Raw genomic sequence first — 18546 nt, 5'->3', positions numbered from 1 at the left:
TGCCTAAAAAATTTGCCAGTGATAGCGCATCCCCTATGGTCCTTGATAGGTTGCCCCAGTGCTGAATTGCCCTCACTGTTAAAAATTTACACCTTATTTCCAACCTGAATGTGTCTAGCTTCAACTTCCAGCCATTGGACTGTGATATACATTTCTCTGCTAAATTGAAGAGTCCCGGTCCTGTCTCACTTCCTTTGTGCTTTCCAGCTGTCAATCTCATGCCCATTTAAAAACATTAAAATTAATTAAGCCTCAACCTTCCCTCCCTGGAAAGCAGGTGGGACCTAACCCCATTTCACAGGTGGTAAAATTGACGTTTTACCAGGGAAATGTAAGTGGAAGACCTAACAGCTGGAAGGAAAGAAGATGCAATAAGCAGCAGCCAACTGCCAAATTGACACTTTCAGGCGTAAGGTGCTTTTCTCTGCCAAATGTAAAGGGCCAGTGATGAGCAAAGCATGCTGGGATAGGTTTCCATAAATGGTGACTCTGCAGTGGTGTGTTTCAATCAGCTGTAAAGACAGGAAGTGGCCGAGTTTCCACTTTCCTTTGTGGGAAAGGGACCTGACTGAAGGACTTACCCAGGCTGGGGCAAGGTGTATGAAATGGCTCCATTTTTTTTTTTTTAAAAAAGGATGTTTTTATTATAAAAACCAAAGTGAAGTTTTGACAACAGCTTGGTAACATGAGGTGGACAATACTGCCACTATATTGCGCCTGGAGATATTAATGCACATGTCCCTGGTCCTAGACTGGTCAGTAACAGAACTGGGAATAGAGAAGCCAGCGGCTGAATTCACCACTGTTGTGAGCGGGCGCAAATCCACTGAAGTTTTATGCTGAGCTCAATTCTCCTCCCCATCCTACCTTTGTGAGATGACCATACTTGAAGTTAATGAAAAAAAATTGTGATAATGTTTGCCTACTTCACAGGGGAATTGGGAGGCTGATTTAATTAAAGGCTTAATTAAAGGTTAATTAAATGGCTTGAGTTCTGGAGATGGAAGGATGCTAGGGAAGTGTGAAGTATTATTATTGCCTCTCAAACAAGCAATATAATCGGTGAAACAAGTGGTATAAGCGTGGGCAGGACTGGTTCTGCTTCCTACGCTTTGATTTCAATCTTGCGTAAAAGAGGCAGTGGAGGCAGGCATTGGTGGATCCTGTCTTTAGTTGAGGACATGAAATGAGTCCTGCATGGACGTTCTGTAGTAATATTATACTTGTTGCAGTATGGAGCAACAGCAGGTTTCTAACTTAATTGTCTTTTTTTTTTAGGTTAATACTGTTAAGATTGAAAAAGTGAGTCAGACTTAATGTTACTGATATTATCTTAAGAATGATCAACAACATCCTCCTGCCCTATATTATCAGATTACTCACGTCCGCAACAGGCACCCATAGTAGCAACACCAGCCACAGCTCTGGAATGTGATCTTGCAGCAACCCCAAAGTAAGTCTACAGGAGTCTAAAAGTGGGGGGAGCGGGGAAAGGATATTATCACATGTGTTAAAGTCTGTGTCTGCCTTCTGTGGAAGGATAAATTAGCTACATAGATATTCCCTTCAGAGAAGGAAATCAGGCCATGTCTACACTACAAAATTATGCCAACTTGACTTACGTCGGCATACAGCTACCGCCGTTATTAAATCGCTTGTACGTGCGCACACTTGGCTCCTTGTGTTGGCCATGCGTGTCTTCACCAGGAGCTCTTGTATCAATTGTATTGTCAGTGTGGGGGCATTCTGGGGAAGCTCCTCAAAGCCAGTAACAGTCAATGTAAATAACACTGTGTTTACACTGACACTACATCAACCTAATAACTTTGATTGTGACTCTATGCTGCTTGGGAAGGTGGGGTCACTAAATCAGCGCAGAGAGGCACTTACATCGGCAGGAGCCAAATTTAAGTGAAGATACTTTCACAGCTAGGTCGACACAAGGCAGCTCACATCAGCTTAACCGTGCAGTGTAGAACAGGCCTCAGGAATAAGAAAGCAGACATAAAATGTGGCTAGTTTAAATGCTTGAAAGTATAATTTAAAATGTGGGTTTGTGTCTTAGTATATTTTAAAACAATTGTAAACAAATAGTTGAGCATAAGATTTCAAAGTAAGTGACTGATGTTAGCATTTAAGCTGTGGAAACCAGTTAGTTCACTACTTACTTTAGTCATGTTTTTGGAATGGTATAAACAAAGCAGGCTGGATAAAGTTGTTTTGATTTGGACAATATTAGTTCCTTTCTGCAATAGCAGACCTGTGGCAGGGGAAACACCTGTAGGAATGCGTCTCCTTGGCTTTTGACCAATGTCAGCTTCTGAGGTTCTGGATGCGATTAGGGAGATTAAGGTTCTGGATTGCGATTTGGAGCCATGCTTTGGTGAGGTTTATCATTAAGAGAGACCATCAAAACCTCCCCTTTGATAAGGCAATGTAACAGCATGAACAATCAGACTCATGCTCCGGGAAACATCTCTTGATGTGGACGTTTTTGCCAGTGATCTCCTTGTCTTTAATCTTACCTTTTTTGGAGAAGACAGAGAAGGCTTTAGTGATGTCAGGTCTGCTTCATTTTGGAGTCCTCAGATTTCCTTGATCCGCTACAGTCCAGAATTGGATCTGCGTGTAGTACAGTCCAGAATTGGACCTGCACTAGTCAGTGGTTGTTTATCTTCTGACAGATCAAAACATCTGTGCTGCTTTCTTCAGGCCCATTAGCTACCTTTCACAATGACAACATGTCTTCAGGGGCAAGTGGAGTCTCTGCAGGCTAGGCTAGATGGAGTCCAGTGAGTGGTTTTGTTTTTTCCTAAAACTTCCCATCAAGAGGAAAGTGCTACCTCCCCACCCCCCATTTCCAGTTTATACAAAGACTAGGGGAAATTGTGAGACAGATGGTTTGGGCTTGAGTGTTATTGTGATTGCTGCCAACTTGGCCTAAACACCAGGGATTGAACCAGAGCTAAAAACGTGAACTGCTACAACTTGAGCTAAAGAGCCAAGGCTGTCCCTTTCTGCAGACTGGGCACAGAGTGGGATCTGTAACACATGATTACCAGTGAGGTACATTATTGTATGCTAGGACATTCATCTCTACGTCTCCAGGTCATTGGATTCATGCAGTGTGAGGGTCACTCAGCTTTGTCAATAATTGTGTAGAGGATGGGGCTTGAAAGAAAGCGATCTGTCCAGATAAGACAAAGGTGACTTCAACAGACATGGAAATAGTTTATAAAAAAAAAAAAAAAAAAAAAAAAAAATTAAGAGAAAATATTAGCCCCTTTAATTGAGATGGGGTGGGGGCAGGGAGCTCAATCTTTTTTTAAAAAAACTTATTGATTGCATTTTGCAACCACAGGGGTCTGGCTGAATCAGTTAGCTGCTTCTGGGTGTCCAGAGAAGGGGGTTTGGGGGAAGAAAAGCATCTTTGGTCATTGTTTTGGCTTTTTGTGCTGAGCAGAAGTTGAGAGGGTCTTTTCAATATACTAGATTATTTCAACGTGGGCCCATAGTTGAAATAAAATTTCCCACTCCCCTTTTGAGAGGCTGTCTAACAGGCAATAGGATGGGATTACATATTTTCTTTCTTCCATTGCTAATTCTTCCCTCCCCCTCTCCCAGTCACTAGATGTGAGGATACTTTGGAATAAATATGCTTCACAGAGAGAAAACAAATTAACAAGCATTATACTGATGAATCTTAAGACATTTTTAGAACTGGGGAGTCAATGAGGCAGAAGAGAAGTTATTCCAGATGGTAGGAACAGCCGAGGAAAAAGAAGCGCTTTGCTACAATTGTGACCAGATTGTGATAAGGGATAAAAAAAGATGCTGGATGAGAATAGGGAGTGACAGAAAAAGCAATTTATTTGATCGACAGCAGCATGTATGGCCCTGAAGAAATGGAGAAAGACCATTCTCACTTTAAGGAGCTCTCACAAAGAGCGGAGCAAATCCAATGAATGTTTCAAAAACCAAGATCAATTTTGATCTTGATCCTAGCTTATGAAAATAGATTTCAATCATTTCTTTTGGGAGAGGTAGGGGAAGGAGAGATGCAAGGTGACTATCATCTAAAATCTTGAGTCATTTGTGCAGTATACACCATCACCTTCTCTTCCAACCTCTGCTGCCACCATCTGGTCATTTAATTTTTACATTTTTTTAAATAAGCAGAAACCCTCTGCAGTGTCACCTCAGTTCTATTTATTGTTCAATTAAGCTTATTTTCACCCCTTTGCAATTTAGGTAATACAGCTTGTCCCTGTTTGGATATTGGCTTACCTATGGTGAGTACCCTAAGCTTACAGAGAAGAAACAAAATTCTGAAAGATGCTCACAGCAAGTTTTGTATCATTGTAAGGGGGAAGGAATGATGCAGCTTATTTAGGTAAAACATTCCAAACACATTATTGGGGGGGGGGGGGGGAGGGAAAATGGTTTCTACAAAATGCCTATTGTATAAAATAGTTCAAATCCTTGCAGCTTACAGTTAAGGCTCTTGTCAACTGGATTAATTGGGAGGAGATGCTGTTTCTTGATTCTTTACACATCAATTCATTCATGCTTCTCCTAGTATTCAGGAATGCAAAATAAAGCTGTTCAGTGGAAGCAAGAAAAAATAAGAGAGTAGGAAAGCTAGCATTCGGGTAAAGGTATGCTGTTAGTTTTTGCAACATTGTTAATTAGCAATTCTAGACTCTTTAGACAGCATTAAAAAGTCTTCTCACTATCCACACACAAGCTCAATAGGACATTAACATGCAAACCATGCCTTCCCTGGGTGCATAAACATACATCCACAGATAGATATAATTTGAACCTATTGTAAAATGAATAGGTGTTCAGTTAAGCCAGGACAAAAACAAAATCAATTCCCATTCTGCTCCTAGCAGTTATTAAAACACACTGTAGTCTGTGACGGCAGAGCATCATTCTTATCCAAGGATATAAGGATTTGAACTTTGGATGTTTGCAATGCAAATTTTTTTTTTTTTAATTCTCCCTCAGCCTCCCCACAACCAGTGTCAGACCATTCCTATCTGAACTAGGGAGCGGCATTTCCAGTGTCTCTCTGGATCTAATTATCTGGCAAAGACAGGTTGAAGAAAGAATAGAGCTTGGTCAGCAAGTTCTCTTAATGCCCTTGGCAGACGTTTCTCATCATTGTGTCAGAAGGGACCAGACACATAGCAGCTGCTGGTATAGGCAACAACTGAAAGTTCATTACAGTATCCTACTCACAGGGAAAATGACTCTCTGCCTATCCCTATGGCAGCCCAGAAAGGGACTCCTCGTTCTCTCAGAGCTAGAGGGAGGCACACAGGTAGGTGACAGAAAAGTCAGATTATAAGAGAGACAAATGCCCCAATAATAAAATAGTTTAAGCCTCAGGGCCTGAAGATTCAGAGGGTTGAAACTCTGCTCCCTCTAGAGAAGGGGAAAAGCCATCATTATTTACATTAATTATAATGTTACTTACCCATAATTCCACCTGAGTTTTGTTTCTGTGGTTGGAACTTACGTTTTGATTTTATAAATAAAAGGTTATTGCTGTATTCATTAAAGGACACAAGCATTGTGCAGTATATGCCTTGGCAGGAGCAGGTCACCCTGACCTTATGGGTAGTGGACTTTGGTTTTGGCAACAAAACTCAAGTTCAACAAGGAAGGGTGGCAGAACCCTTTCCCTAGAGACTAGGATCACTATCTCAGCAAGCAGGGACTCTGTCCAAGGGTTCGATTTTACTCTGGATTCCCTACCTGGGGAGTCTGTGACCTGTAAATTTGCTGAACTGGGTCAGAGCCGACCAGCAGCATCACAGAGCTGATTTCCCAGCATTGCCTGAACAGACCCACAGGGACTCACTGCTCAGCAACCCAGAAGACAGCTGATTTCACAGCACCCCCACCCAGCAGGCTGGCACAAGCGGAGTGGATATTACAGCACTGGATTGGATAGCTCCATATCTGCAGTGGGACCTGGCTCAGCAGCCCTTTCAGGGGATTATATGGCACCTTAAAAAACAAAACAAAAAACCTGCACAATCAATCATTGCTTGAGATCAGGAATGGGATTTAAGAAGCAGGCGAAGGAGGAACATGTCCCAAAAGCAACCTTCATTGGGCAGGAAAGCTAGACTCTAAATCAGCCTGTTCAGCACTGGAGATGGGACACACATATTTGTCTTATCCAACCTTCAGGAGTATGGTTTACATCCATCAAAAACCTGAAGTTGCATTCAGATTGCCTTAGACTCTGGGGTATCCATTAGGGACCTTGTTATTCCAATCTGCTTTACCTGGGAGGCTTCTCTATACTCTGGTGATAGGCAGCAGTACAAAATCTGAAGATAGACAGGCCAAAGAGTAGGAAGGTAATGTTTAGTACCTGCTGTGTAATACTCAGATTATAAATTGATGAATTATGGACACCTGGTCAAGTAGGATTTTTATTTCTTATCATTTTCAGTCTTTGTAAGGCTTGCCTCAAAAATATAAAAAGACTTAAGTTGATAGACGTAGTACAAAATTTCAATAGCGTACAGTTGAACATTGCACATTCTTTGGCATTGGCCTGTGCTTTTCCTGCTTGGGGTGACCCTTCCGAATCCTTCACTCCACAAGGTGTCACTAGAGTTATTGAAGCCCAGTTGGCAGGTTTCTCCAACTTGGACTATCACAGGTCAGCCCTCAATTCACTCAGAAAATATGACTGGCAGGCTCTGCTCCATCACTATGGAGACAACATAGACCTGAGATCCCATAAGCCAAACTGTCCTGACATTTGAATTTCTGCATTTGATTTTGCCATTAAAGAAATTGCTCAGAAGTAGGATATTATGCACCCATTTCAGATCCAAAGGGCTTCAGGGAATTTACCGAAGGAGAGCAGAGATCACATCTTGAGTCTGTCCATACTGTTCAGCAGTAAAATTGCAGGATCTTCCTTCTTGATATTCCAATATAAATATTGCTCAGATTAAAAAAAAAAATTGATTCTCATAATCTTTAGGAAGTAAGAGATATCAGCCAAGGTGCACTGTCGTCATTCCTCATCTGATCCATTTAAGAGGGCAACATGGGAGCTTTGGTCACTTTTCTGCTTCCGAACCCCAAGTCCAATATCTATTTCTCCAGTGTCTCTCTTACATCTTCGGCTGCAGCTGTAACACACAAACAATAATAGTCATGGTTACTGAAACCACCACCCACCAGTGCTGCCCTGCAGGCCACTAATCTTAGGGTGGCAGGATTACATACATGGGTAAGAATTTGCTTGCACGGGTTGCAGTGGTTTGTATTATTCTGTGTGATGTTGAATAATTTCTCTACTCTCCCCTGCATCAGGTTTTCCCACGTGCTGTGACCCACGAAACAGGCGCTGAGGAGGAATGAAGGCGAAGCCTGGCTGAGCTGCATGCACACCGGTGAGCAGCAACCCCCCTTTTCCGAATCCATTCCCTGTCGAAAGGGACCCCACCAGCCAGAAGAGACTTTCTGGCACTGAGCCTCACAACCTCCAGAAAGACCCCAGCCCCCTGTGTGATGCACTATGATATGAGGCCCCATATAAGGAGATGGGGGCTGTATAGGGTGTGTCGCCTCTATAAGAAGCGCCTTACCCTGTGCCCAGGAGGAAGAGATCCCTCCCCATCTATCCTGGAATAAGAACAGGAGTACTTGTGGCACCCCCACCAAGTGCTGTATAGGCAGATTTCACCGCTCACCCTAGCGAGCTCCTTGTTTGATACTCCTGGAGAGTGGCCTCCAAAGGAAGACCCCCACACACAGAGTGCCCTAGGCATTATTGTGGGTAGTTCTGTGGCCTGTGTTATATAGGGGGGCAGACCAGGCGATCACAATGATCGATTTCAAGGCAAGAATGGACCAGTCTCCTAATGCTAACTATCCAGGGGCTGCAGCAGGATTACAGGCATCGCATGGGGCTGGACTAGCAGTAATTCTGTAGCAGATCCTTGGGCCATTCCCTGAAAAGGGGTTGGCATGTGCCTATCGCTAACCTGTACAGAGAGAGCGACATCTGGGTGGCAGTGCTTGTGCTGTCAGAGGCTGATGGTTTCAGGGAAGTGACAAGGGTGCCTCGTGCTAAGGGCAGGTGGTGGCGAGGTGCCACACAGCCCTGGATACCCCCGGGGAGCATCACAGTTGCATATCCCAAACACTGCATTTAATGTAGCCGCTGCAAGGCTGGCTGTGCAAGTGCAAGATGCTCAGACAAATGGGCTTGTTCCGTGTGGCTGTGTTAGCTTGGTGCAGCCATTAGCGGGATACCGTATTCTATACATAAGTACAGATGGGATATGGTCACGTCATCTGTGATACAGTGAAATATTTCTCTGTGTGTATGGTGAGACGTGGGAGGAAGAATGCTCCCGGGCTGGAAGTCAGGAGACCATGTTTCTATTACAGAACTCAGCCACAGATGTTGAGTGTGACAGCGGACACCTCATTTAGGGATAAGTTTTCAGGAAGATGTTCCTCCTGTCGCAGGCACAAGTTGTACTCAGAGTTTAAACAATCACTTTTGTGCCCCCAGTATTGAACTGCAGACCCAAATCGGAGTATCCCGGGTCTCTAAGTATTCGAGTGCAGGCACAAATCTGAGGGTTAGATAGTTCACATGGGCATATTTTAAAGGTATTTAGGGGCCTACAGATGCTGATAGGCACCTAACAGGATTTTCAAAGACACTTAGACACCTGTCTGCAGCTTTAGGCACCAATATACCTTTACAAATCTATCCCCAAATCTATTTTGTAGGAATAAAAATATAGCTGCAAATAGGGAAGACAGGTCTCAGCTAGGCTGAAAAAAATATATACCCCTTAATCTCTTGTGGCTGTTTCACAACTCTCATGATTTTATCACAGGTCTTGTGATCATTCATGTTTTTCTTTAAGCCCAGCTGCTGGAGTGAATATATGAGATTCCCGTCTTTGATTTATTTATTTTTTTTAAAAAGTTTCTAGACTGTGACACTTTGGACAACTCAAGTTTCTCTGTGCGTCAGTTCCCCATCTGTAAAATGGAGATGAAAGTACTTCCCTACCTCGCTCAAGTATTGCAGTGCTGGGGCCATACAAATATTTAAGACAGATGGCTAGCCCTCCTGGTAGCATGGAAAGCTGACCCTGTTGTACCAGTAAAGCTCAGAAACCTGGAAGCCTTAAAAAGAACCCCCCATTTATTTATTTATTTTTTAAATAATGAGATTTTTTAAGTTAATCTCATGATTTTCTGGAGTCTAAGTACTTTTTACATTTTTTAATATTTGGGGTTGGCACTATTTTGGTCTGCCTTCTAGACAAAGGTGCTGTGAATCTAAATTCGTTGCTGTTTTAAAGTGCTTTGAAATCCTTGGCATTGCAATGTCAATTTCATTCTAAGTGCTACATATTTCCAGCAATATTTTGACTATTGATTCTTTTGTACATTGTTTTAAAATTAAACCTTCACTTTCAATTGCCAGCCAGCACACAGTGCAAAGAAATAAAAAGGTTAGGACTTCAAGAAGCAACTGTATAGGCTTGCTGACATTGCTTTGAATCTGTACATTTGGCAAGTGAGGGATACGCCTCTCGGCGTGCCCTGAAATTTAAAGCCGTTTGACACCAGTAACTCAACCATGACTTTGTACTGCAGGTCATGATATGAGCCATTATGCATCATGCTCCAATCGTCTCCCCTTCCCTCCCACCACTAACATACCAGAAAGTGAGCATGTAGTTGGCAATCATGATGAGAAGAGCAGCCGCGTAGTGCCAGAAGAAGCACATGGTGACAAACATGATATTGTCATGGTCCTCCTCATTCCAGGCTGGGCCTCCCCAGGGTGGGAACAGCACAAACCCAATCTGGTTAGAATAAAACGATTTGTTACCTTTGAGAAAAAAAAGGAGGTGGATGCCTGACCTTCCAATCTTTAACATCGCTTTACTTCACCCTCATTATTACAATGCTTCACTCACTAATGGCGTGGCATGACCCCCACTCATGCACAAGACTTGAGGTTCAAGCTCAGATTGGGGCTCAGAACACCTGAGTTCAAGTCCCATCTTAGCCACAAACTTGCTATGTGACCTTGGGCAACTCACATTGTTCCTCAGTTTCCCCATCGGCATAATGGGGATGATAATACTCCCTGATTTCTGAGGAGAATTGTGAAGATAAGTTAAAGGTGCCCAAGGTGCTCAGACACTATGGTGAAGAGCACCAAAGAAAAGCATGTACAGCAATAAAGGCCGCACTGGGAAGCGGAAGTCTCTGGGCTCACTATCAAATCACCATCCTTATCCATTAACCAGCTTATTAGAACTGCTTGGCAAACATTTGTTTTAGATTTGATTCTATTAGGAAGGAGGTTCCCTATCCTGAATCAAAGTGAAGGGAGCAGTTACACGTGAAGAAAGAGAACATGACCAATTATCTTGTGTTCCATTTAGTTCTAAAGATACATATTCAACCCTTTGGTACTGTTGATGCTGAACCATCCTTAGGGGATTCTCCATAACATGCATTTGAAATTCATTAGCATACCACACGGCAGTTACTTAACCGTTCTAGAACTGTATGTGGATTATTTCTTCCCACTAAACTAAAGGGAATATTGTGGGGCCCCACGATGTGCAAAAAACATGAAGGAACAATATCTATAGTACATGGCTAGGAGATAGGGTGACCAGACAGCAAGTGTGAAAAATCGGCACAGAGGGTGGAGGATAATAGGAGCCTATGTAAGAAAAAGACCCCAAAATCGGGACTGTCCCTATAAAATCGGGACATCTGGTCACCCTACTAGAAGAGCATGGCAAAAAGTCTTGATCACAGCAAGTAATTTCTCTCTCTCTTTCTTTATTTAAAAAGAACAAGTGAACAAAGAAAATCAGTTATTTCATGATCAATGGTCATAGTAAAGGACCCGGGACTAGTAGGTTTCCAGGACAATTGTTCATAGATGGGTTTTGAAGCATTTACCAAGTAAACCCTGAAAGATAATCCTTTAATGACAACTGATTTGTATGTACAGTGATGTACATCCCTCCCCCACACCACATTTCCCCACCCTCAATGCCTAGTCCTAGAACAGAGCTGAAGGTGTTGAACCAGAACTGACCTGCCAGAACCAGGTTCCCTGCAGGATGGCGAGGCTAGCCCTGAAGAGCTCCAAGACAATGTTGTCACGGAGAAAGACTTCCAGCAGGATGCCGAAGGCCCCACCGAACACGGCGATGAGCAGCAGGGAGTGGATGTGCTTATCTAGCATGGGGCGGTGAAGGACGTGATAATAAAAGAGAAAACCTGTCGAAATTCATACCAAATTCAGAGCAGCATTGTTAGTAAGGAATGTATAGATTTTGCATTGCAGTTTTCATCCAATAAATAAATAAATAAATAAATCTCGAAGTGCTTGGCAAAAGGAGGCCAGTACCATTCCATTATCTCCATTTTACAGATGGGGAAACTGAAGCACATGGAAGTGAAGCAATTTGCCCAAGGTCACCCAGGAGAGCAGTGGCAGACTGGAAATAGAACCCAGGTCTTCCAGGTCCCCATCCTGTGATAGGATCTAGCTCACACATCACCAGCAAGACTAATAGGTTTCAGCTGCAGATCTCTGCAGCAAAGCCCGCTGTCCCCCCGCTCCCACTGCACACGTGTGCGTGGGCACATACATGAGTTTATGGCACTGGCAGGCAAAATGAAATCTTGACATATATTAACTGAGCCAAGCTGTCATGGAACCCCATCAGGCCAATATTCCCAATTATAGCCTGTATGTCAAGGCAACAAGAAGTTGGCTCAAAGCCTTTGAGCATAGTGTACGGACGACTGAAGCAAAGGAAGAGAGGATGGTGCAGCAATCCCTGTTTGAAGGTGCTAGGTGAACTCCCATCACCACCAGCAGCCCCTCCCCTCACTACTGAGTTTTTGCTATCTACTGTACTTCATTAGTTTAACCTCCACTATTTCCTCCAGGAGCTTGCAAATGGAGATTAGCATGGACAGTGTCCTTTTAAATCCTAAGCCTTTGCAAACGATCATTTCAGCGTCAATCATTGATATCTATCCCCTCCCTCCCCTCCAATCTCTGTTCTGCATTCTTTAAAGTCATGGGAATAGGCGGAGGAAAAGAATCTCGAGATGTTCCTAGACACAGTGGATTCACTACCAACAGGAGCTCCATTCACACGTGGCCATTGGCTTGCCCTGTTCAAGTCAAGTGAAGCCTGAAATCCTGGCTCTGCATGTCCAAGATGATCAGAACAGAGAATGGTATTCACGATGTGTTGATTTGAAGCCAGTGCATAGGCCACTTGGATTTGACAGGTGAGATGAAAGCAGGCAAGACCGACGCTGCCTACAGTGGAATTAATTGCTCTCTGGGGGTACACATGACACAAGGACAAAGCTCTATAGATGTGAGGCAAGAGTAGCATTTACCAGATGTTTATGGTAACAAGGGACCTCAGCCTGCTGCTTCATACCACAAAGCCATTGTCATCTGAGGAATCCATGCCAGCCTACTGCAAGTATCGCATGGTTTTAAAGCCTGTTAGTAATTAGGAGGCAGTTGCTCTTGAAATAATGGCAGGATCTTTAGCTTTATCTGTGTCAGTTACATTATACTCCCTTATCTCCACACAAAGAGCTCACCTGCCTGATGTTCATTGCTGGGCATCAGACAGGCTCTCGCTCTCGTGACAGTGCAAGAAGTGACTGGCCCGCTCCCTGTTGTGATAATAGTGTGACACATCCTGATCCCAGCTCTATAGCCACTTAACGGTTTCAGTCTTCAACTCTATCTACTTCCATCTGACGTGAATTCAGCGAGGAAACCTGAAATCTCGTGTGGTCTTCAAACCTCCTCATAGTCAGAGACACAAAGAAATCCCTTTCACTGCAGAAAAAAGTTCTGGTACAGTAAAGCCAGATTGAGGCCTCCTCTGATTTAGATGTGGTGGCTGCCCTTCACGTCTCACTAGAGGTGGACCTTAAGTAACACCCCATGCCCCAATGCACCCCAACTTTGCTGAAGTTCAGAACTTGGCAAGATCCATTGTCTCTCAGCAACTCACCATTAATCCTTCTTTCATGATACTTCCTGTGTTTCGTATCTATGATATCCCCAAACTTTCTCCCTGAACCCAGCTGCTTCCAGCAACATCTGGAGAGGTTTCCAGCCGTTTCAGAATCCAATTAACAGAGTTTATTCCAGTGATTTTTTTGTGTAGTTTCTCCAGGTCTCTTAACTGTTTTTCCTCAGCACATTAGCAGGTTTTACAATCTAGTTATCCTCCTAGTGGTAGACTTTCAAAGCTGTCTAGTACATCTATATCCCCAACTCCCATTAGGTTCAATGGGTATCTGTTGAAATCCTCTGAGCAGCTTTGGGAATCTCAGCCCTAGCCATTTGCCACCAGGCTACTAACCTTCAACAAACACAGCCACAGACAGCATGAGGCGATCCAGTCCCAGGGGCACCTTGAGCGGGGAGTAAGTGAGCACATCCACCACGCCTGAGAGTCCATAGAACAGGTACATGGTCGTGTGCTGCCAGTTCATCAACTTCACCCAGGTGCGTTCCTCACCACTGTAGAGATACAAGTGGGGGCCATCGGGGACAAACTGCTCAGCCAGCATCCCTGGACAGAGACAAATAGAGGGGTACATGTCCTTTCTTTTAAGGGAGGAAATTAAAAAGAGGGAAATCCAAAACCAAGAAAAGGAAATACTTTTTCACACAATGAGTGATTAGACTGTGGAACTCTCTGCCACAGGAAATCACTAAGAACAAGAATGTAACAAGATTCAAAAAGGAAATGGATATTTATATGGATATCCAGTTATCATAATTAGTGACAATAAAATTTTTGGAAGGGAGATTAAAGTTTGTGCTTTACAGCTTAAACTAATCTCTGTTAGAGACCAAGGTGAGACCTATCTTGAGGTCATATTATTCCACATCTGCCTAATGCAGAGTTCTTGCACTATTCTCTGGCGCATCTGGTTCTGGCTACTGTTAGAGACAGGACACTGGACAAGATGGACCCGTAGTCTGATCCAGTCTGGCAATGTCTATGAGGAACAGATTTGAAGACAGAGCATTCTCCAGGCTGGAGAGAATGAAAAAGGCCTGAGTTTGCCTCTGTTTGCCAGAAGCTGGTAATGGGCAAGAGGGGATGGATCTCTTGATGATTACCTATTCTGGGGCACCTGGCATTGGCCACTGTCAGAAGACAGGATACTGGGCTAGATGGACCTTTGTTGTGGCCCAGCATGGCCGTGCTTATGTTCTTATGCTTCATGTCACCCATTGGAGACACTTGGTGGTGTGCAGTTCATTGGACCAGGTTTATATATTGTAAATGTAGGATAATTTTTACCCTTACTTTTGATGAAATTAAGGGGCTGTAGGGTGGGTGAAAAGGTCAGAGTTTCTACAGTAAGACAATAATTGTAGCATGGTGAATAGTCTTGGGTGGTTGGGGATGCTCTGTGTTCTAATCCTTACCTATCACGGCAAAGATGATTTTGGCTGCCCCTTCAATGACATCCAAGCGTTGGTAACCGTGGTTTCTATGGGACTTTTTATTCACCTTCTCGTTGAAGTACCTCAGGGGGTATTTCACAGACCACCAGAGGCCAAAGAGCAGGAAGAAGCTGCCTGGGAGAGCATGACCTTTGAAATTTGCCATCACGGTCCACCTGCTGGTGCTAAAAGGCAAGGAAATAAAAGGCCATTGAGAGAAGGGCTTTTACAATCTCTCCAACGATGCAAATAAGCCTTGCCCATGGGGCAGGACCACGGCTAGCTCAGGAAGAGAGCTCTGTGAAGAGAACAAAAACAGTGTTTTTTCACATTTATTTCAAGATCATTTTACAACCCAAGTATTTGCTTTTCACATTGTCATTTTAAGAGGCAGTGGCATGGCAGATACGTTAAGCAGATTCCCGTTCAAGCACAGTCACTAAACAGTAACCCCATGCCCTGCCGGCAGTGCCCCTACCAAAGAAGAGAAGAGTGCCTCCCTCTGGCTCAGCTACCAGAACGAGTCTAATCTTTACCAAGATACCGATCACACACTGTATATCATGGTCAGTGATGCAGAGCAATTTGCAGAGGAATTTCAGGCCCTTTGACTCTGGAACCAAGAGGAAAAGAATCCCCTTTGAAACTGACTAATATCCCTTCAGAGGAAGCATTAAAAACAAAACAGTTAGAATAAACCTTCTGTACATGTAGCATGGGCAGAGATTAGCATGAAGCTATCTAGAGGCTCCACCAGGTATATTGGACCTGTGAGCTCTGAATAATTGTGGACTGCAAAGCACTGTACAGTTCCAGACAAGCTTCTGATCTTTGTGGTGTACGTGCACCTGTGCGGGTGATGGAGCAAGTGCATCACTGCAAGAGGACAAAGCATGCAAGAAGTTGAAACAAGCTATCTTGTTGGTAGCCATGGGTATCCACAGCACATCCAAATTGCCTGGCAGGCAATGATGTCACTCCCCACTGTATTGTGCCTTAAGGACAAGAGAAGCATCTCATCATTTCGCTGGTCTGTGTTTGAACTTGACATTAGTTCTTGAAGCCTATTTTGAAGGATGGTTGCAGGCAAGGATGAAGCTCTAGGATGGAGCGGCCAAATTAGTAGGCTACTGTGGCAGATTTGCAAAAGCTTCAAAGGGGAAATGTGCAGGGGTAAGAAAAGAATGACAACACATTCATTTGCAATAAACCTTTCTGGACAACATATTCATCCAAACCCACTGCCTCTGATCCAGTTTGTGGCTTTTGCAAATAACCAAATAAGAACATAGCAGGCAGGGCAGCTACATGAAAGACTTATTCAGAGTAGAAACGCAGGGTCACTTTTGTGGTGCAAGTTCTTCCCAACCCTGGCAAGCAAATAAATCTAAATACAGAAGCCACTGGTTCACTGTGCAATATGAGCCAGTGAAGGAGGCCATTACAAACAGAATTTGTTTAAGACCAAACACTGATGATTTTCATGGTGTGTGAACTACCATCCCTGAGATTTTTAATTTAAAGAAATAATCTCTTTCCCAAAGCTCAAATCTTCAACAAGAGAAATTAACTGGGTGCCAGCTACCATTGCTTCCTCCAGGCCATAGCATAGTTTACATGGCTCTGGATATTTCAGCTTCTATGCTCTCATGTGCTGCACACATGGTTCTTTGTATGGCTGCAGGCAATTACTGCTTGACTGAAATGCTACATCCATGGCATTCTTTGAGTATGTTTTCACTACTCACCGGATCGGCGGGCAGCGAGCAATCCAGCGGGGGTCGATTTATCGTGTCTAGTCTAGACCCAATAAATAGACCCCTGAGCGCTCTCCCGTCGACTCCTGTACTCCAGCTCGGCGAGAGGCGCAGGCAGAGTCGACGGGGGAGCGGCAGCAGTCGACTCATCGTGGTGAAGACACCACGGTAAGTCGATCTAAGTATGTCGACTTCAGGTACGTTATTCACGTAGCTGAAGTTGCGTAACATAGATCGATCCACCCCCGCCCCCAGTGTAGACAGGTCTCTGTTAACCTTTCGGTGGCTCTTAGTAAGCTTCCAGATGCATGGTTTCATTGGGCTCTCATAGTGGTTGTATTCAGACATGCATTCTCTTGAGGTGTTTGTTTCCTTTAGTACAACATGATCTGCTTGACCAGGATGACTCTAAATCACTAGGGCTATGTCTATACTACAGCAAACATTAGCCTAACTTATGTCACGCAGAGGTGTGAATAAACCACACACACCCCACGCAATATAAGCGCCAGTATGGACAGTGCTATGTTGGCGGGAGAGTCTCTCTCATGGAGGTGCTTCTATTATGCCGATGGGAGAGCTTTCTCCCGTCGGCATAGAGCATCTTCACCAGACACGCTGCAATGTGAAAAATCCAGACCCCTGAGTGATGTAGTTAAGACCACCTAACCACCCAGTGTAGACAGCACTAGGTCGACATAAGAATTTTTCCATCAACCTAGCTTCTGCCTCTCAGGGAAGTGGATTACCTACACCAATGGGAGAACTCCTCCCATCTGCGGGGGTAGTGTCTACCTATGTAGAATTAGAACAAAGCCAAATAGCAAATACTAAGTTTCCCCAACAAGAGGCAGGGAGGAGGATGAGGAACTGAGCAAGCATACCTTTACTTTGATAACCCAAGTAATGACATAATAAATTACACAGCTACATAGAGAGGGAGCATAGTTCAGAGGTAAAGGCAGTAGCTTGTGACTCAGAAGACCAGTGTGGCACATCTGCTCTGCCACAGACTTACGTGACTCACCCAAGGTCACACAATTTCTCTGTGCTTCAGCTCTCGATCTGTAAAATGGGGATAATAGTACCTCCCACTACCTGAATGGGGTGATGTGAAGATAAATACAATAAACACTGGCACCCTGGCAATGGGGTATAAGCATCTACGCCTTTGTTACTCTACTACATATTTGAAAGTAATTGTTTTAAAAAAAAAAAAAAATCCTGTTCCAACCTGAAATGTTCCTTTCTGCTAGAAAATTGATGCAGGACCGGTTTCAGGGATCCATCCACCAAACATTTTATTATGGTTTTAGGGGAAAATGGAACTGATTTGCTGAAATTAAACATAGGTATATTCCTGTTCAGAGTTTGACTGCAGCCAATATACTTATTTAATGAATAGAGCTGAAAAAACAGATACCAACTACAGAAATGTGGTTGAGCAGAATAAAAGGATTAAGAGAACTGAAATGATTTACGATCTACATTAGATTAACAACAAATCTATGAAGAAAGATGGGATGAACTGAAAAAAAAAGTTCAAACAAGTTTTATAACAATACATATATATCACTGTAACTCTAGCCAATGCTGTCTAAATTCAGCAGTATCCTCATACCATTTGTATTTGTCACCAGCTCTTAATACTTAGGCAAGAAAATAATTTGTGTGTCGACAGCTCTGTGTATCATAAATAAAATTTTTTTGCTAATTTAACAAATCCCAATTTGACACAGAATTTTCTCCCTGCGTGTGAACTGTTCTAGTTAGATCTCTCTGTATATAGACTACTGCCCAGAAGGGGTAGTCAATATACCAGCATATACCAGATAAGAGAGTCTTAGCTGCTGAAGGAACTGAGATTCTTTCTGCCATCCCTGCCCATTTGTGACCTCACCATTGGCAAAGGAGACCAAAGATCATTCTGTGAGGCAATTAATATCCTCATTGGTTTTACTGATGAGAATTTGGAAGCTGTTCAAGGAAGTGGGGAAATCACTTTTATTTGTACTTAGCCTCTGATTTTGTTAAACCTATGTAACAAAACAGAGCTTTGATTTCACACAGGAAACCCTGTTTTGGCTGCAGGGATGAAAGCAGTTAGCCAACAGTGAAATGTCCCTATTAGTGCATAGTAGGATTCAGTGTTGCCCCAAGTACTAGTGAAATCATCCGAGAATGCCTGGTACCTTTGACACTCCAATGCCATGAATGCTGGCCAAACATCTG

The 18546-nt window shown here is 43.5% G+C and overlaps 1 protein-coding gene across 1 annotated transcript; it reads right to left on the bottom strand.

The window, feature by feature from the left end:
• Positions 1 to 7051: 7051 nt before the first annotated feature.
• On the bottom strand, positions 7052 to 14723 carry LOC112113389 (transmembrane protein 45B-like). The gene is made up of 5 exons (XM_024209662.2): positions 14540 to 14723; positions 13458 to 13670; positions 11141 to 11325; positions 9736 to 9881; positions 7052 to 7169 (listed from the first exon to the last, which is right to left on the bottom strand). Exons 1-5 carry the CDS (start codon positions 14721 to 14723, stop codon positions 7052 to 7054), a joined length of 846 nt encoding a protein of 281 aa, XP_024065430.2.
• Positions 14724 to 18546: the final 3823 nt, after the last annotated feature.

The sequence above is a fragment of the Terrapene carolina genome, unplaced genomic scaffold (assembly GCF_002925995.2).
Source record: "Terrapene carolina triunguis isolate 2854851 unplaced genomic scaffold, T_m_triunguis-2.0 Scaffold374, whole genome shotgun sequence".
Lineage (NCBI taxonomy): Eukaryota > Metazoa > Chordata > Testudines > Emydidae > Terrapene > Terrapene triunguis.
This window is presented reverse-complemented; position numbering and strand designations above follow the sequence as displayed.

Coding starts and splice junctions, on each gene's coding strand:
- LOC112113389 (XM_024209662.2), bottom strand. CDS start 14,723: ATGGCAAATTTCAAAGGTCATGCTCTCCCAGGCAGCTTCTTCCTGCTC. Junction 13,671..14,539: donor AATCATCTTTGCCGTGATAG/GTAAGGATTAGA, acceptor GTCTCTGTCCAG/GGATGCTGGCTGAGCAGTTT. Junction 7,170..9,735: donor AACTACATGCTCACTTTCTG/GTATGTTAGTGG, acceptor TGTGTGTTACAG/CTGCAGCCGAAGATGTAAGA.